Below are 19,368 nucleotides of genomic sequence, written 5' to 3'. Positions count from 1 at the left end.
GGGTTTCCCTTCTCTCAAGTTCTTTGTTTTCTACTTAATAGGGGATGTTAAAGACACACACTTATCAATATCAATAGGTTAAACTTTATTTAGTTATGGGTTTGAGGCACCAGTACATCGTCCCTGGAATAAGTACAGAATGGAGACAACAAGTGATTATTAGTAATGGTGCTGATGCATCTTTACATTTTTTTAGCTAGTTTTAACAGTATAAAGTGTTATGGCCGAATCGTGCATCGCTAGGAACTGAATTTTAATCTTTTATATTTGAATTTGAATTGCTTGACTTGGATAATTGCATACAAAAACTGAATTTGAATCACATCATTTGAATTAGTATTGTTTAACTTGAATTATTACGTTGAAAAGCTGAATCTGAAGAGCACAGTTTGAAATGGAATTTATTCGTGTGGAACGGAATTCCAATAAACTCGAAACTGAGTGTAATATTATGAATTGAATTAATTTTCTCTTAAACTGTATTTGATCGTCGCTGAAAATTCATTCAGTTCTCAGTCGAGGTTTTGATTACTACCCATAATGTGGTAACCATCCAAGGCAGACCGACCACGAGCGATGAGGTGCTCAGCGATGGCGTATGCTCCTGTAGAAGCCACGAGTCTGTGTGACATCAACCTTGTGTTAAGACAAACATGTTGTATTCGGGATGTCATGGAGAAGTTAGTGTAACAGCTAAAGTGTAACAGCGCCGTCTCTGATTGGTGGAGCTCATTGTCATGGAAATGTTTCCCGCACCCGTCTCACGTCACAGTCGGCGAGTGAGGTACTCTTACCACAGAACTCTACGATCGTTCGCGTTGCGTTTACCACAGAGCGACCATGATTTCAACACTGTCATTAACAATATTAACACTATAGTAATGACAAAGGTCAAATTCAAGAAGAAGTGCACTAAATTATCATTAGAAATTGAAGTCGTTGGAAAGGTATCCTCGCAATGGTTTATGGGACGAGTAGTACCTTCACTCTTAAAATAATTATGTACATAGTCTTGTACCTTCGCCTTTTTCTTTCAGTTTTCCAGTTATATATTTCTTTGGCTCAAAATCAAATGTTGTTTGGTCACGATTCATCTCATAGTTGGTTGACTTGGGTCCAGGCTTAAAACTCTTTAAATAAGGATTTTCTGAAACGTCAATGGAGTGAATGAAAGGGGAAAGTCCCTTCCGGAAACGGGGGCCCTTCTGAAAGTGTGTGGATCTGCACTCGATTGCTCTTCCTCAGCGACCCGAATGTGTGTCCCAGTAAACTGAAATTGAATGACGAGCACTGAATTTCAAGTGAGAACTGAAGGAATTTTCAGCGAGGATCAAACACAAGTTTACGAACAAATTAATTCAGTTTTGTAATATTACATTCAGCTTCCAGTTTATTGGAATTCTGTTCCAAACGAATAAATTCTATCCCAAATGATGCTCTTCAGATGCAGTTTTTCAATGCAATTATTCAAGGTAAACAATACGAATTTAAATGATGTGATTCAAATTAAAAAAAATTTGATGCAATTATTCAAGTTGAGCAATTCAAATTCAAACTCCGTGCTTCAACGTTGGCTGTAAATTGGGGCCTGAAATAAGAACAGAATGTGTATTTGTTTGATGGAGCTTTTTGTCGACACCCCCAATTGCGCCTTATCATAATCGTTCACGGCGAGCGTGGCTCTCCCCCCGAGTGCGACTCATCCCTGTTCGGCTCACTTCATCCCGCCGCCGTGGTGATTTGACGGCGCTTCTCCGCCCTTCAGGTTTTACATCGGCTGCGACCGCTGCCAGAACTGGTACCACGGGCGCTGTGTGGGCATCCTGCAGAGCGAGGCCAACCACATCGACGTGTACGTGTGCCCGCAGTGCCAGTCGACGGAGGACGCCATGACGGTGCTGACGCCGCTGACCGACAAGGACTACGAGGGCTTGAAGAGGATCCTGCGCTCGATGCAGGTACGGAGCCGTCGCGACATTGCCACATGAGTTCCAATGCTTATGTTTTTTACATTTCTGTATTATTATTATTTGTGTATTTGTTTTTTTTTTTTAACCGTTTTGTTTGGTTTTCGACAGTCTCACAAAATGGCGTGGCCCTTCCTGGAGCCGGTGGACCCCAACGACGCTCCCGATTATTACCGTGTGATCAAAGAGCCGATGGGTAAGAGGGGGCGAGGGGCCTTCACTGGTTGGGTTCTCAGTGACGGAGGGTAAGCTTCGCCTTGTACGGCGAAGCATTTAAATTGGGATGCGGATGTCAACAGAAATCCCACGAGTCTTGGTTAGTTATCGTCCAAACCCTGCTTGAAACAGAGGGAGGTGAGGGTGAACAGCATCGCAGTCGACATCATATTCTATTGTTGGGGATATGACATCACCCCTGTGAATGCTACGTTTAGTATTTCCGTTTCCCTTCTCAGACTTCTCCACCATGGAGAGCCAGCTGCAGAAGCGGCATTACCACAAGCTCACGGAGTTTGTGGCAGACGTGACCAAAATCTTCGACAACTGCCGCTACTACAACCCCAACGACTCGCCCTTCTTCCAGTGCGCCGAGATCCTGGAGGGCTTCTTCGTGCAGAAGCTCAAGGGTTTCAAAGCCGGAAGGTGAGACGGAGGGGGGAGGCGAGAGCACGCCGCCGCAGGGCCTTCAGTCACATGTCGTTCTTACACACACACACACACACACACACACATTTTCTAGCCATTGCGTCCCTTGTTTACTACTTGTGCCGTGATGCATGATGCTCGTCGCTGTAAATATACCAGTGTTGCATTTGCGCGAGACGTAGGGCTGGGTGATACTGAAGGATGTTTTATCACGAGAATCATCAGGGATGTTACCCAACGTCTCTTTTGACATCACACTGTCTGCGTGTCCAAAACTCCATTTTACAATATGCAACTGGAGTTGTTTGCAATATAAGTGAGGATTTCTAAATGGTGATTCAGATCATTAAAAGGACAAATTCTGGGTCATATCTTGTGCCCGTCCTTCATTTAAAAGACTTTATTAATCCTTGTCAGGACATTCAGGAATATGGTACCATTTTAGGAAAAACTATAATAATAATAATCTTTATTTGTATTTGTATTTATTTGTATACATACTACATGTCGCTCAAGGTGTCAAAAAGCAATAATAAAAGCAAACAAGCTAAATCCATTAACAAAGTAGAATAAAATAAATAAAAATAAATTTAAAAAACAAGGTAAGAATAAGCTGATAAAAGTAGATGTACAAAATGACATTAACAGTAAAAACAAATCCAACAAGGAAAATGCATTTGATTTAAAAAAAATAATAATAAGTAAAAGAAAAAATGGGGGGGGGGATATTATAGTGATTTTCACATTTTGGGGTCATCATTTGAGACATTTTTCTTATTTCACTGAAGTAAATTTCTCTAGATCCCGTGCTTTCCGTGTTTTACTTTTTTTTTTTTTTTTTTCCTCACAATTGATCATTTTGGTCGTTACTGCACAGAAGCAAACTTTTCCTCGATGAGAGCTCGAATCTCAATCCTCACCCAGCCCCGCGTCGCCGCGTGCTCGTACTAGACTAGTCTCTCATGTCCCATCTCCGTGTTCTCTGGGTTGTGTAGCGTTACTAAAAACAGCGGCTTCAGAGCTTCACTGAAGTTTTGACTTTATTTTATTTTGTTTTATTTTTTATTTTTTCCCCCCACCCTTCAGAGTCGCGATCTCTCGCAGCTTTTGCATCCTCACACCTGTACCGTGCGTCACCGTGCCTCTGTGTGTATTCACCTGTGCTGCATGCCCTTTTCATTTACACCATCCCATTCTCTCTTTTCTTCCAGATTGTCAGATTCATAGGTTGCCTGTTGTAGGTGAAGCCTTGAGCTGGATGCTGGGGTCTGTGCTAGTGAGAGTCATGGGGAAGCTGCTGTTACATTTACGGCAGGAAGCGTCCGGCTATTTAATGCGAAATCAAACACACACACACACAGGAGGGGAGAGGGAAGGGAAAGAGGAAAAAAAAAAAAAAAAATAGGAGGTCAAAGAAACAAACAAACTCTAATTTAATTCACACCATTGATGATTAAAAGCAGTGGATAAACTGCACACGATGGCGGCCATGTTGACACGTGTGGAGGAAATAATCAAGGGAAATGCTTTCTCGAAAAGCCGCTGTCCAATCGACCTGCAGCAGTCGGTGGAACGCGTGGGCGGTTCTTAAAATCTTTTATTTATTTTTTCTAACGTCGTTACGCATCTAATTGGAAATGTTCTACTTGACCACCCATGTAAATCTGTATATTTTATCACAAGATATATCTTCCTCTCAAATCTTTGTCTCTTATCGATATTTGCTCCCCCCGCCGTCGCCGCGGCGGCTCCGTTTGAGCGGCGCCATTTCAAACGGCGCACGGGGGGGCGAGGAGGCAAATCGGTTCATTTATTATTTAGATGTTTTAAATCGCTGCGAAAGTGGAATCCTTTAGCGAAGGATTGTTTTATGGTCCAAAGCCCTACGGCCCAAAGAATAGCGTCTGCGGGCGAGGGGAGGGGCCTGCAACGGACCCAAACCTCACGCGGTCCCTCCCTTCCGCTCTGTAGCTCTACCTGTAGGTGACTATCGAGGCATTCCCTGCGTATTATACCAACATGGCTGCATCCTTCTCGTCAGACCCCTTTGCATCCGTTTTTCGCTCTGTCTTGTTGTGTCGGTTCATTTGTCCGAATGAACGTCTCCCGCGTACCCGTACGTTTTTTTTTTTCAACAAACGAAACAAAAAAAGGAAATGTGAAGGCTTCTCAACTGTCCAAACCCCCCACCCCCCTCCCCTCCCCACCCCACCCCAACCCCACTTTCTCCGCACCAGGTCTCATAACAACAAGCTTCAGTCCTCCTCAGCCTCTTAGAACGCATCACAACGCGCTACAAACGAAAAAAAAAACGAAAGAAAAAGAAAAAAACAATGCACTTGCCAAGAATGTGGCTTTGACTGAACTGAACTCTGAGCAAGTGGCGGACCCCGCCGCGCCGCAAAGCGAAGGAAGGCTGTCAGTGCACAAGCTGCCGCTTCTCCGCCCCAGGAAGGACCCTTCTCTTGGTTTGTTTGTTTGTTTTTTGTTTTTTTGTTTTGTTTCGGGGGGGGGGGGGGGGGGGGGGGTTGGCCCGGCCCGGCCCGGCCGTTTTTTGGCAGCGGGAACTCGAAAAAATGAAGAGTGTGTGTAACCAAGGCATTTTGGAAGGAAGCTTACCTCGGAAAGAAGACTCTTACGGAGCGCTCACATTTCCATATACTTCATGTTTTTGACCTGATTTGTCATTGGTTTTCATTTTTATTTTATTTTTTTTTTTCGTTTTGTTTGTTTTTTTTTTCCATGTTTGAAATCTTTGAAGCCTTCATGTCGAGGAGAACTAAGAAAGAAATACTGACAAGGATCGGCTGATTTTAACTGAGCCTTCTGTGTCCTCGTTTTGTGTCCGAAATCAAATTTCACAGTGGAACACTTTTACATTATTATTATTATTATTATTTTTATTTTTTTCCATGAATTTATCTGAATCGTTTTGGAATGATCAACATTTCAGGACATTAGTTTGTATCGGCCAGCCCTCCATAACTTACTGAACTGAAAAAGCGATTACAAAGGATTTGCTCTGCAGTAGTGACTGACGAAAAAAAGGAAGGAATACGGTGCGCCTTTGAAGGTATCATGCCCTGTTTGTAAAAATACTGTCACACTTTGACTCTTTGTTTTTTTTGTATTACAGCTGAAGAAATATTGATGTATATGGAACATAATAAATGGAAAAAAATCTGATCTTTTATTTGCTCAACTTTAAGTGGAATGAATCAAATACCTTCTGTGTCTTATCAACCAACGTACTCAAAGCAAGAAAGTGACTTGGTTGAAATGAATGCAAGGATCAGGAATAGAACAAGTACTTTTCCAAGTGTCATTTGACTATGTCTCACATATTTGTTGAGGGGCCTCTTGGGTTTAAAGTCCAGCTCTGAAGACCCCAACCTTTGCCCTGGTCTCGGTCGCTAATGGTTTTTACGGATGTGTTGGGAGATCCATTATGTGTCCTTATTTTATGTACATTCGATTATTCCCTATCCAATTTCGAATCCAAAATTCTGACGCGCCTTCATGCACAAACACACACGCCCTCTCCGCCTGGCCAGCCCCCCCCCCCCCCGCCTGCCTCATCATGACATCTGGTAAGTGGGCATAACACGGGAAGAAATATACAAAAGAATGGGAAAGTGAAGATTGAATTCAAGAATGGATAAAACATGTGGCTGGGAATGATACCAAAGCTTTTTGTCGGTGCTGTAAAAGTGGGATTGCACAGAGACACAGACGATGGGGTTGGGAACACCAGTTTTATTGTAGAGAGGACAAGGTGGAACAAGCCCGGAGCAGATGGACAACATGAGAAGGGCTCCTCCTGTGTGTGTGTGGAGGGGGGCAGGGGTTTTACCTGTTGCTTGTTGATTACTCGAATGAGCAACAGGCGTACAGCCGCCCTGGTCCTGTGCCCAATTACCTAGACAGGTGTGGCTGCTCAAACCACACCATCCCCACACCGCAGCATGCAACATCTGTTTGCATTGCATTTCCCAGTACACCAACTATGTACATCGATAAAGCAGTGACTAAAACAATGCTTTTATAATTATTAACATTGATATCCTTTAATTATTTGGTGTCAACGGACTGAGGTAAAGACGAACAAATAGAAATCAGTGCGGGTGAAGAGTCTAGAATATGTAGACGTATGCACTTCTGTTGGGTTAGAAGTACGCATGATAATTGTGTAGTGGATGTTATTGAGCTTCAGTCAAAGGGGATTGTTGTATCTGATAAAGCAAATAGCCTAGATATTTGTACACTTTATCTACTGTTATACAACATACTTTCAGTTATCTGGGAGGGAAGGCGTTCTTTGGTTTGTTGTTTTGTTGTAATTAAAAGTATTGGGTATTGGGCTGGTTTTGATTTGGTTTTGTCACCGTCCTTGTGAGAAACATAATTACAATGAATAATGTGGCCTACATAAGATGTGCTACAGGCCTGCACTCTTAATCTAAACCCCATCCCTTACCATGCTGAATATATGGGCCACAAACGGAACCCTCAATCAGAACGAGAAGCCTGGTATGTTGGGTGTGATACGTCTTGGGGGTTGACGGTTACAGCAGCAAAATAGTGGTTGAATCCACCATGACAATCAAAAACGTGACCATTCACAGCGGTGGACATATCAGAACTGTACTGTACTATTCATGTGCTATGTACTTTGTCTCATCACCGAGTGCAATGCACTTCTCAAGGATTTGTTAAAGCGGCCATGTGCACATTTCAAAATACCCACTTTTTTTTTTTTTTTTTTATTCCACATCTGCGGCAACTGGCCGTGTGGGACCAAATCAGGGTTGACCATGGCACGGAGTTTTACATGTGCCTGTACATGCAAGACAAGCTGTCCCGATAGAGACGCAACCTTAGCAGGGAACCATACGGCCAAACATCAACAACAAGGGTGAGGCTTTTCCATAACTACTCTGAAGGTAACTAATATAATAAAGTTGATCTAAAAACTTTCTACCGATCGTGTTTTGGGGCCCTGTGTAACTGGTATTTCTTGAATAGCAAGCATTTCTGATGGGAGTTCATGGCCCTTACTTGTGAGACAGAGGCTACTAAATATTTTTTGTTGTCAACAGAATATCAAAGCGGAAAGGGTTTGGCCAGAGGTGAACAATAACAAACAAGTGCCCTTTGTAACAAGCCTTAGTACATCGCCAAGAGGATGATTCCAGGGATGCCAAATCCAGTCTGTGCAAAGCTTTAGGAGTAACGATCCCTCTTTCCCTTACAAGCACACTACAAGTCCAGCCACACCCAAACAAGGCATTGCATTGTTACTTAATTTGTTTCCCCTCATCTTGTTGTAGGCCGCCGTGGGGCACCCAATGAACTTGCAGCGGGTGGGTGTCAGGGAGCCGCCCCCCAACACCTCCGCCGTGGCAAACATGTATGAGCAGGCGCTGGGATCTACTACCCAGATATCTCTCTTTTTAAATCATACCGTCGGCAATCACTACATTCCTTTCCAAGATGCGTAGTTGTACCTCATCAACGTTACCCAAAGATATGTTGGGCAGAAAAAGAACAGCTGTTGGACAAGCTTGCAGTGGCGTCACCTGGTGGCTCGGTGGGAAAAATAGGTTAAGAATATAAAAAAATTGTATGAAGGAATACACAGTTCTGGCAAAGATTTATGATTGTTTGAAAATGGAAGAATGTACATGTATCTGTCCATCTGCCCTTGAATACCCCTCAACCATGAAAGTTGTATAGATGTACAAACACCATTTTATTTTCTCAACAAAAATGTTAATGTATAAAACCTTGAAGTAGTAGTGCATTACAGTGTTGCAAATCCAAGAACAAGGTATGCAAACATACACATGCTATACATGGCATTTAATACAACAAATATATATACATACACACAATAAGAAGAAAGTACTAGTGCTTTCAAATCCAAGAACAAAACCTTGAGAATGTGCACTAACTGTACTGAGCTCTTCTAACCTCACAGCTGGTTATCCCTCAAACGTTTCTGAATGTCTTCATAAAAAATACGTATAAAAGTACGAGTGCAAATCCAAGAATTTCAAAACTATGCAAACGTGCATACAGTTCAAAACATCTACATTCCCAGAGAACACTTCCCAGTGCAGCCAAAGTGTCAGAGTCCAGTAACATTTTCCCTGTTTTGATCGTGCAAAACGACTTGCAGCAGCCGATAAGGCTTTTGCAGCACGACGCGTCACAACGGGATCGAGCCTGCGATTTTGATTCAGGACACACTTTAAGAAACAGCAGTATTTGATCCATAGAAGTGGGATGGGAAAAATGTGAAGGAAAAAAACAAAAACAAATTTGTACACACATTACTCTACACATTTTGAAGAGTAAAAGGGAGTCGGGGTAGAGACCAAATTCTAAATGACTGACCTTGCTGCCTGGGGCCTCGGTCAGGCTCACTGACCTGCACGCGGGTGTTCCCACCTGCGCACGGCGTTTTGTTTCGTTCCGGAACGGAGCGGCGCAGCCCGCGGCCCATTCAAGGTTGAGAAAAATACAAAAACGCCTGATTTAAAAAAAAAAAAAAAAAAAAAAAGGCACCATGGGGGCATCAATGAGAAAATGGGCCTCCCCCGGACGTGCCTGCTGGAAAATTCTCTCTCTCTCTCTCTCTCTCGCTCTCTAGGGAGGTAAACTGTACAAAGGAGGGAGTCTGGGCTACAAAGGGAGCTGTCCTTATAGTGAACAGCGGCCTCAAACCCGGTGACGACATCAACAGATCCCTGCCTGCCTAGTTGTCTCCGGAGATGTTTATACTCAGACTATTCATTACTGACCTGTGAATTTCCAGTGGTTTGTCTCTATTTTTGTGTTTTTTTTTTGGTTCTTTCATAATCAAGTTTCTGCTGCTGTGACATCACTTACTGAAACTAAAGGAACCTTAAAAGTCAAGTCTCAGCCTCTCTCTTTCTCTCTCTATATATATATACACATACACACACACACAGATAAGCCACAACATTAAAACCACTGACAGGTGAAGTGAATAACATTGATCATCTCATTCCAATGGCACCTGTCAAGGGGTGGGATATATTAGGCAGCAAGTGAACAGTCAGTTGTTGAAATTGATGTGTTGGAAGCAGGAAAAATGGACAAGCGTAAGCGTGGGAGTCCCTACCCACATGTACAGGTTTAGGGGGGGGAGACGGAGCCTGTCTGGCAGTGGGGCGCCTACATTGTGAGAGTTTTATTCATAATTGGAACAAAAAGGCTCGCTTGGCAAAACCGGAACATGAATAAAAACATAAACGTCCGACCGATCAGCGTTCAAGGGGCTGATCGGGCAGACCCGGTTCAGCTGTGTCGCTACGGGCCAAGCCAGCCCCGTCACCCACAGAAACGCAGCTTAAGCAATGCCCTGTTGTCTGCCACAGTGAGGATCTGAGCAACTTTTGACAAGGGCCAAATTGGGATGGCGAGACGGCTGGGTCAGAGCATCTCCAAAACAATGTCTTGTGGGGTGTCTCCAGTATGCAGTGGCTAGTACCTACCAAAAGTGGTACAAGAAAGGACAAACGGTGAACCTGCGACAGGGTCGTGGACGCCCAAGGTTCATTGATGGGCATGGGGAGTGAAGCCTCGCACTTCTTGTTCGATCCCACAGAAGAGCTACTGCAGCGCAACTTGGTGAAAAGGTTAATGCTGCTATGATAGAAAGGTGTTAGAACACACAGTGCATCACACTTGATGTCTATGGGGCTGTGTGGCTACAGACCGGTCAGAGTGTCACTGTTGACCCCTGTCCACCAAAGAAAGAATCTACAATGGCCACGTGAGCGTCAGAAATGGACAATGGAGCAATGGAAGAAGGGGGCCTGGTCTGATGAATCACGTTTTCTTCTACATCATGTCGATGGTCGGGGTTAGGGTCCGATCCGATCTTGCATGCGTGTTTTACGTTGAAGGTCCGGCGCTTCCTCTCGCGCTTCACATTTTGGATGATAATGTCACGAATTGCCCCGCTGAGTGGAGTTGGATGATGTCACAAAGTGCCCGAGGCGGCCTGGGCTCTGACCAACATCGCTTTGGGGACATCGGACCAGATGGCCGCCGTGGTGGAGGGCGGCACGGCGGGTGCCCTCCCTGGCTTCAACGGCCTGGTCGCGTCCCCCCCACCCCTACATCGCTTGTTTATTCAAAGTTTGTTGATATAACACGTGTCACGTGTCCAAATTGCACCAAATTCAACATTGCACGTCCTTGGGTCCTCAGCGATACACCAAGTGTGAGGTACATCTAATGAACGATTGTCAAAGTAATCGAAGGACAGATATTGCTAGATTAGACATTACATGCCTGTTCAAAACGTAGACTTTCTCAGACATTTTAACGGCACATGTACACTCTTCCATGCACACATTCAAAATGGCAGTTTAACCAAGACTCAAAGAGGTTTATTTGTCACATACATAGACGTGTGGTCATACAAATATGCCGTGAATGCACCCGGAGATCATGCACAATAGTTACTGAACCGAACATAACAGCTTACCTAATCACTACCTAGCTATCTAAATGAAACTGATTCCCACAACGTAATGCGGTTCAGTGAATAACAAGACTCAAAAAGGTGGGGTGCAGAGTGGGGGGTACAAAATAGAAGGGAAAGTTATGGATATGGGACAGGCAATTTGAATAAACAAATGTGCAGCAAATGTAAGGACAGCTTTTGCGATAAAAAAAATAATTTAGCACCAAATGTGAAAATATAAGCATGTTGGAACTCCGGGAGGGTCCGTCGAGTCCAGCTTTCCTCAGTCGGCGATTTAGTCGCGTTTACACGGACCGCCCCGCCACGCCGGTGGAGACGCTCGCCCGGCGCGCAGCCCCGGATGACGACGACGACGTCACTAAACCGCCCCGCTTCGAGAACTCGGACGATGACGTCACAAAACTCGAAAGACCCTCGGTCGTACACGTGTCGCGTGTGAAGTCGATCGGGTGAACCGTTGTCGACGTCATCGAAGGACACACGCGCGGACAGTTTCCTACAATTTCTAAATTGTATTATTTATTTGCAAAATATATAAAATCGCAAAAAGGTTTTAAAAAAAAAAAATGGATATACACACACACACACACACACATACACACATATACACATATATATTTTGCGTTTTTATGGTTGTTGTTTTTTTTTTTGCGAACGCATAAATACAACGTAGTATATATAAACACATTATATATTACTTTTTATTTAATTGTTACCATTAAGCACAGCGATCTCGGAACAGTTTTATCTCCCGATCGGACACGGGCCAACACGCGCCGCCGGCGTCATCGTCGTCGGCGCCGCCGGAAGTCTCGCCCGCCCCTCCGCCTCTCGCGAGGGCCGGCGACGCGACGTCACCTCCGTTGCGCCCCGTGATTTTTTCAAAAAGCCCAATGGCCGCGCGGCCCCGGACGCCTTCGCTCAAACCGCCCAATCAGGGGTCGAGGAGCGGAATCTTAAAGGTCCGTGGAGCGCCCTCCGCCCGGCGCAGACCTGCTGGAGCCACCCGGGTGAGTAGTGCGCCAGCTTCCGGCGGCCGTTTCGAGCGGCTTTTAACTCTGTCGCTTTGCTAATTTGTCGAGTCGCGCCCGCGTTGGGTCGTCGAGACGGACGGTTGTGAGGTAGTCGTCCATTTTGTTGTTGTTGTTGTTGTTGTTGTTCTTCTTCTTCTTCTTCTTTGTTGTTCTTAAGTCGCGGCGTCGGGATGACATGTGCATTTTCTAGCTAAGTCGGGTCGGTTCTCCGCCAACGGGTCGTCACGCGTTCGAGTGGGATCTAACTTGAGCTCCCCCACCCCCCCACCCCCCCACCCCCGTGCAGGAACACCTGATACCTTCGTTCTTTTAAAAAAAATAAAAATACAAGAAAACACGATCCCTGCTCGACCCCGTCACTTGGAAGAAAATGTCTGAGAACGTCGTGCGCCTGAACCAATTCAAGAACAAGGGCAGGGATGCCAACGTGAGTGCCACTAAAATCCTTTTTTTAATAAAATCTTCTTAATAAAATCACATTTCCGATTGATTCTGTTTCTCGCGTTTACATTTTTTTTTTTTTAGTTTAAAAAAAAAAACCCAAATGTTTTCCATTTTATTCAGGAGCTTCGACGCAGGAGAGTCGAGGTGAACGTGGAGCTCCGTAAAGCCAAGAAGGACGATCAGATCTTCAAGAGGCGGAATGTGGCCACCCTGCCCGACGAGGCCACCTCTCCCCTGCAGGAGAAGAGCCAGAACAGCCAGGTGGGGTTCAGCGGCCCGTGCACGGCGCTCTCATTGTTCCACCCACCCCGCCCGCCCGCTTTAAATGTCAACGTGGGTTTTTAAACGGCGCCCGGCTTCTGTTTTGCAGGCCACCAGGCAGTGGACCGTCCAGGAGATTGTCGCCGGCGTCAACACAGACAGCCTCGATTCCCAGCTCCAGGCCACTCAGGCTGCACGGTAAAACCGAAATCCTAGCAGTTCCCATCTGTGTGGCTCCAGCGGGCAGAAAAAGATTTGAACTGCCCCCACCACCCCCCCTTTCGTTTGACTTGCAGGAAGCTGCTGTCCCGTGAACGACACCCTCCCATTGACCACATCATCAGCGCCGGACTCATCCCCAAGTTCGTGGCTTTCCTGGGCCTGGCCGACTCTCCTCCCATCCAGTTCGAGGCGGCCTGGGCTCTGACCAACATCGCCTCTGGGACGTCTGAGCAGACTGCCGCTGTGGTGGAGGGCGGGGCCATCCCCGCCTTCATTGGCCTGGTCACGTCCCCCCACCCCCACATCAGCGAGCAGGCCGTCTGGGCACTGGGAAACATAGCAGGTGATTTCCAAAATAAAATTTGTGGCCTTCATAATCTTTTTGCTCAGTTTATATATTTTTTTCAGTGGATCACATCGTTTTTCTGCTTTTGTGTTCTGTTCAGGTGATGGCTCCGCCCTCAGAGATCGGGTCATCAAGCATAACGCTGTGACCCCACTGCTCAGTCTGCTGGCTGTCCCTGACCTCTCAGTGTTTACTGTAAGTAGATTGTGAAAATGGCTGCGAACCACCTCTGTCTGAGGTAGTTACCTCCTGTTTTTCCTCCCATGTTTCTCTAAATGAGTCACCATGGAAACAACCTAATACAAACCTGCTTGGCAGCTTTTATAGCCACACCAACCATTATATTATAATTCCCACATTTCTCACTGTATGAGGAACATGGTCTAGTTTTTGACTGGGGTTATATTGGAACATGGTAAACATCGGTTGTGTTCTTTGACATGTGATTTGCTAACGCATATTACACTGTATGAAACCAATTGTTGTCCAGAATTCAAATATTTTGCCCCTCCCTCCTCTTCTGCCTGTGTAGCATTTAAATAGCTGTGCGCGGCCACCAGAGGGCGCCCTAACTCAACCTTATTTTTATACAATTGCTCTGAGTCCTGTTCTGAACTCGACACCTCCACATATTGAAGAGATTTATTTTGTCAAATACATATGACATGAAATGTCATTTCAATGCACCCGGAGATTATGCCCAATAAGCTTTGAAAATACTAAAGTGCGTAATCAACACAGAGGCACTCACGTAGGCGGCTGCAGGGGGCAGCGCCACATCGCGATTCTGGCTCCTATAGTTATATAATCATATTAATTGTCTGTATTTAGTATACATTTCAATCATTCTAAAGGAAATTTACCTTTTCTAGGAGGTACAATCCACTCTGTCATTGTCTGTATTAAATATACATTTATATGACACTTCCTCCACATAATAAACTAATGAGAGGACCTGTGCCTCAATTCACCGCAGGATAATAAAGGGTTAACATTCAATTGTCTGACAGCAATCGTTGACCGTAATACCCAATCGCAGAAAAATTCAATCCATCTAACCTTTCATGATCTAAGAGCCCTGGTATGTCTGTTATATCGTTTCATTGAAAGAGCCGTATCTGACAGATTGCTAATTTCAGTAATCACAGGCTTTGGTCACAATATCTGTCTTGGCCAGCCATCGGTAAATGGACTCTATACATTTCACATACATTCCTTTGGAGAAGTATGTTCTAATTAGGTGATTTAAATATCCTCCGCCTCCGCAGTCTGGCTACCTGAGAAACGTCACGTGGACGCTGTCCAACCTCTGCCGCAACAAGAACCCCTCTCCACCGCTGACCGCGGTGCAGCAGATCCTGCCCACCCTGATTCGCCTCCTCCACCACGGAGACAAGGAGGTGCTGGCAGACACGTGCTGGGCCGTGTCCTACCTGACTGACGGCTCCAACGACCGCATCGAGGTGGTGGTGGAGACCGGCTTGGTCCCACGCCTGGTTCAGCTGCTCGGTTCCGGGGAGCTTTCTGTCGTGGTGGGTGCCAACGCGCTGAGCTAGGAACTCAAATGCTCTGTTAACTTTTTTTTTTTTCCTGTCGATATGGTATTTTCTGTGTACATATTTTATTCAATAATTTAGCACTTGTGTATTGATGTACAGGCAGCTAGGTGTTCATTTCACTCTGCAAGAGCAGCTTACTGAGTATTAAAAATGGTCACCATACTTTGTCTGGGAAGACTTTAGTTTGACAGACTATCTTTGATTTATCATTGGATGAGCCCAACACTGTCCCTTTTAGCTCATGACAGCTCTTAACATCTTTGCTCGTGTCCCTCCTCCAGACCCCGTCACTGCGCGCCATTGGCAACATCGTGACCGGTACGGATGAGCAGACTCAGGTGGTTCTGAACGCCGGCGTCCTGGCCATGTTCCCCCATCTGCTGTGCCACCAGAAGGCTAACATCCAGAAGGAGGCATCCTGGACCCTGTCCAACATCACGGCCGGCAGAGACTCCCAGATCCAGGAGGTGATCAACGCGGGCCTCATCCCCCACCTGGTGAACGTGCTTAAAGGGGTGAGTCCTGTTCATTCAGAACCAGTTTGTTCTTCAGGTGGACCGTCAGAAAATGTTTTTTGTATTAAAGCTTCCTCTGACTTGTTCTCTTTCTCTCTCTCAGGGAGATTACAAAACCCAGAAGGAGGCTGTCTGGGCCATTACCAACTTCACCAGTGGGGGCACTGTGGAGCAGGTGATTTACCTGGTCCAGGAAAACGTGCTGGAGCCTCTTCTCAACCTTCTCTCAAGCAAGGACAGCAAAACCATCCTGGTCATCCTGGACGCCATCACAAACATCTTCCTGGTGAGTGTTCTCCTGGCGGCCCCTCCCGTTTGGGAGTCGGCGTCACGGTGGGTAATCCTACTCGGCGATGTGGGTGTGTTTTTTATTTTTTATTTTTAAATTAAATGTCAATGCCGTGCATGTCCGCCAGGCCGGCGACAAGATTGGGGAGTCGGACAAGCTGGCCCTGATGATTGAGGAGTGCGGTGGCCTGGACAAGGTGGAGGCTCTGCAGTCTCATGAGAACGAGATGATCTACAAAGCTTCACTCAACCTGATCGAAAAATACTTTTCTGGAGAGGTGAGCTTTTCCGTGGGATGGATACGGTACCTTACAATTTAGCTGTTCTCTGATACCCTTTTTACAGCTGCATCAGTTTGTTTTGAAAATGAGTGATTTGTATCTTTTTTTTGTTTTAGGATGAGGAGGTCCAGAACGTCGCTCCCGAGGTGACCACGGACGGCTATGCATTCCAGATCGGCGACAATCAAAGCACTTTTAACTTCTAATGACCTCTTCGGTCGGTGTTGTGCGTTCACTGCTACTGTTTGTCTCTTGTTTATGTTTGAGGCTCTGTATGTTATGTACATACGTACGTTTTATCAATGTGACTGTAAATAAAGTGTTTCAATTAGCCTGTGTGTACCGTGTTTTTCTTAAAGTGGGCGTCAGCTGTGAAATCTTACCCTGTTTATATTTAGGATGTCAAAATGTGACGTCTTGGATCACTATGCATCAACAAGTCATTAAACTGATTGGTTTTGTGGCGTGACGGCCAAGATTCGAGCAACTTTGATGCCCAATGACAACTGCAATTTCAAAGTTATTGCTTTCCAGGTCCATTTGTAATCGATTTGCTCCAAATGGTTTTCTTTCGAAATTATTTGTTTTATAAAATGGAAATATATTTGTTTTGCAAAAGTCTGTCTAAATGTTGCTTTCCCGGCGAGTTCACTGAAGTTGCAAGATTCCGAAGTTACTGCTTTCCAGATGAGATTTATTTGTCCGATTCCTATACAAAATGGCCACATTTGATCCAACTTTTTCTGTTTGGAAATATTTTTTTTTTTTTTTTTTTGCATAACCTGTTTATATAAACACAGCCTCTCCCGCCACATGTTTCCCACACCTCTTTAAATTGATGACAAACATTGCAGTATATGGTCATATTTGTCGGCCTCACGCGTCACGTGAAGGCCGCTCCTCGTGCCACAAGTCGCGGCCACGCCTCCCTCCCCTTCCCGTGTGACGTCACCGCCCCCTCTAGCCGGGTGTTCGCCGGAGCGGCGCACACTTCCCACGCCGCGGACCCGGCGAGCAGAGCGCGCTGCGTGTTCCCTCCCCTTCCCCTCCCGACATGTGGAGGTAGCCCGCTTGCATTGGGGGAGCCGACCTCTCGACGCGCACACGCCCTCCGCGGCGCCCGGCCCTCTTCTTTCCTTTGTCTCTCTTCGGCGTGCGAGCGACAGTCAGCCCCGCCATGGCGGCTCAGTGTACATCCGGGTCACCACGCCCGGACTCCATTATTGTCTGAAGCTGGCGGAGGGGGCTCCGGAAACCTTGGCGTCCATTCTTCCCAGTTAACTTATCATTTTATCAACCGTGGTAGGGGCTGGAACCAGGAGGACATGTCCAATCAGGGGGTTCGGCGGAACGGTCCGGTGAAGCTCCGTCTGACAGGTAGCTATGCTTTCTTAGACACCCCCCCCCCCCCCCCGTCCAGCTCGCGTGTCTCCGCACACATTTAAGCGGCTCCGTGAGATAGACGGAGCCCGCCCGACCCGTGTGGCCGGCCGGTTCCAGGGTATAGACGGTGCCCGTCTAGACTGTTTCCACACACACACACACACACACACACACACACTAGCTGAGCGTGCTCAGTCTACTTCCTGGGAGCGGAGGCTTCCCCCCCGAGCCTTATGGGCGCAGGTGCGTTGTTGTCAGCGATTTTCGGGTTTCACACGCGGTGTTGTTTTCGGTCGTCCGACGTGTTTGTTTTTCCCACGCGAGCCACTCGGAAGTCCACCGTCTCCCGGTGCCGTAGAAGACCCGAGCGGCGGGGCTGCAGCGGGTCTAGGAAGTAGCCGGAGCCCCCCCTGTGGTTGTTGCACAAGACCAGATACTTTATTCACCTCCGGAGGGAAACTGCGGCGCTAATAATAATAATAATTAAAAGGCTGGACAAACTGGCAATGCGCAGCAAACTTAAAAATAAACCAACACACAGAAAATGCCAATATACCAAACTACTACACCTCAAATTAGCAAAAAAACAAAAAAAAGAGCATTTAGTAATATACAATATATATAATATAGAAAAAATACACAGTCAAAAGGGGAAATTGTACGCGTTTGCGTGCACAACAATGTGTACATGCACTCTGTGTGATGGGGGTTATATTCATCGACTACTTTATGGAATCACTATTGAAAATATAAAGATCTAGAACTCACAGCTACACAAGATGTCTTCAATTCTATTTGTTGGTGCGACTTGTTGATACAGGGGTGTATTGTTTTTTGCAATTTTTGTATTTCCATTGTTTTCCATTTTTTATTCTTTTATTATTATCATTATTGCCTATTGTTTTGATGTGGGGTTTTCACACTCCATCCATCCCGCATAAGTTTGGCAGAGGAGCACACATGCTAGCCAGCTACTTAGCCTTGTCTGCCAGAGCAAACCACAGGTCGGCTCCATTATATTGTCCATAGTTACAAGGTAGAGTTATCCATATCCTATGTTTCCAAAAGACCCCCTGTAATCCTACGTACATTGCAAAAAAAACAACCCAAAAAAAAACAACACTCCGCCAAAGTCAAGTCTATTTACATAGCCCTTAATCACGGCCCCAAATGGCTTCACATATTTCGAAGAAATCAACAGCATCCTCTAGTCTTAACTCTCACTCGGGCAAGGGGAAAAAAAGCCTTGGAAGGAGCCCGAAAGGAAGAAACCTTGAGGAAGGGTCGCAGAAGGAGGGATCCCCCTTCCTGGGGGGCCAGGCCCCAATGGATGCCGAGTGGGAAATGTTGTCAGCATCATATTACATGTATTAGATTGTATGCTATACTATATAATATTGTGTTTTTAACAAGACAGTATGGCAGTCTGTTGTGCTGGTGCCTCCAGTAGAGATGTGGTTGCAGACTCCACAGTCAGTCCCCACAGATCTGCCCTGCCTCCATATCCATAGCAAAGGGCAGCTTCGCCATCTGCATAGGTCACCGCCAATCTGTCCTGGGGAGACCATTCTGTTCTCTAATTTGCTGCCCGATTTGCAACAAGAACCGTAAGACTTGTTAGAAAATAATTTTAAGAAGGGGTGTCACGTACCATTACAGCATGAGAAATTTAACCTCGTACAAATATAATGAGATCATATTTTGACTATAGCTTGCCCTGCCCTCTATCTGAAATGATTCCAGCCAGAGGACTTTTAAAGACGGGTATTTTTACTCGGTCGTTTCTTACAAAACGGTTTCCATTGCCATGTTTTTCTATCTCTGTCCTGGCTCCACATTTGGTTTGTAGCATTTCAACACAAACAGGGAAAAGCGTTTAGATGGGAAGACATTGTTTTG

General features: G+C 45.7%; 3 protein-coding genes across 4 annotated transcripts in view; all 3 read left to right on the top strand.

The window, feature by feature from the left end:
• LOC307237338 (nucleosome-remodeling factor subunit BPTF-like) overlaps nucleotides 1-5,803 on the top strand; it is a gene marked incomplete at its 5' end in the record, with an annotated part of 42,682 nt that extends 36,879 nt beyond the window's left edge. Inside the window, 4 exons of the mRNA XM_080010051.1 lie at nucleotides 1,766-1,958; nucleotides 2,079-2,163; nucleotides 2,423-2,609; nucleotides 4,850-5,803. Of these exons, the coding sequence (XP_079866177.1) occupies nucleotides 1,766-1,958; nucleotides 2,079-2,163; nucleotides 2,423-2,609; nucleotides 4,850-4,889 (505 nt within the window). The 3' untranslated portion in view covers nucleotides 4,890-5,803. The remainder of the gene's footprint in view (nucleotides 1-1,765; nucleotides 1,959-2,078; nucleotides 2,164-2,422; nucleotides 2,610-4,849) is intronic.
• Nucleotides 5,804-12,091: 6,288 nt separating this feature from the next.
• On the top strand, nucleotides 12,092-16,418 carry kpna2 (karyopherin alpha 2 (RAG cohort 1, importin alpha 1)). 2 transcript variants are annotated; one of them, XM_080009405.1, is made up of 11 exons: nucleotides 12,092-12,146; nucleotides 12,457-12,597; nucleotides 12,735-12,875; nucleotides 12,985-13,073; nucleotides 13,172-13,440; nucleotides 13,544-13,638; nucleotides 14,712-14,975; nucleotides 15,284-15,517; nucleotides 15,621-15,803; nucleotides 15,934-16,083; nucleotides 16,203-16,418. In XM_080009405.1, exons 2-11 carry the CDS (start codon nucleotides 12,541-12,543, stop codon nucleotides 16,290-16,292), a joined length of 1,572 nt encoding a protein of 523 aa, XP_079865531.1. In that variant the 5' UTR covers nucleotides 12,092-12,146; nucleotides 12,457-12,540; the 3' UTR covers nucleotides 16,293-16,418. The 2 variants fall into 2 exon arrangements, with proteins under 2 accessions (XP_079865531.1, XP_079865532.1); XM_080009406.1 differs by lacking the exon at nucleotides 12,092-12,146 and adding an exon at nucleotides 12,213-12,257.
• Nucleotides 16,419-17,162: 744 nt separating this feature from the next.
• smurf2 (SMAD specific E3 ubiquitin protein ligase 2) overlaps nucleotides 17,163-19,368 on the top strand; it is a 69,866-nt gene continuing 67,660 nt past the window's right edge. Inside the window, exon 1 of the mRNA XM_080009502.1 lies at nucleotides 17,163-17,463. Coding sequence (XP_079865628.1) covers nucleotides 17,412-17,463 — 52 coding nt within the window. The 5' untranslated portion in view covers nucleotides 17,163-17,411. The remainder of the gene's footprint in view (nucleotides 17,464-19,368) is intronic.

The sequence above is a fragment of the Zeus faber genome (assembly GCF_960531495.2).
Source record: "Zeus faber genome assembly, chromosome: 11".
Lineage (NCBI taxonomy): Eukaryota > Metazoa > Chordata > Actinopteri > Zeiformes > Zeidae > Zeus > Zeus faber.
Note: the sequence above shows the minus strand (reverse complement) of the source record. Positions and strands in the feature narration are given on the sequence as shown.

Bases quoted from the DNA above. Each gene is read 5' to 3' on its own strand.
- kpna2 (XM_080009405.1), top strand. From the start codon at position 12,541: ATGTCTGAGAACGTCGTGCGCCTGAACCAATTCAAGAACAAGGGCAGG. The intron at 14,976-15,283 runs GTGGGTGCCAAC...TCCCTCCTCCAG, and splicing joins CCGGGGAGCTTTCTGTCGTG to ACCCCGTCACTGCGCGCCAT. The intron at 15,518-15,620 runs GTGAGTCCTGTT...TCTCTCTCTCAG, and splicing joins TGGTGAACGTGCTTAAAGGG to GGAGATTACAAAACCCAGAA.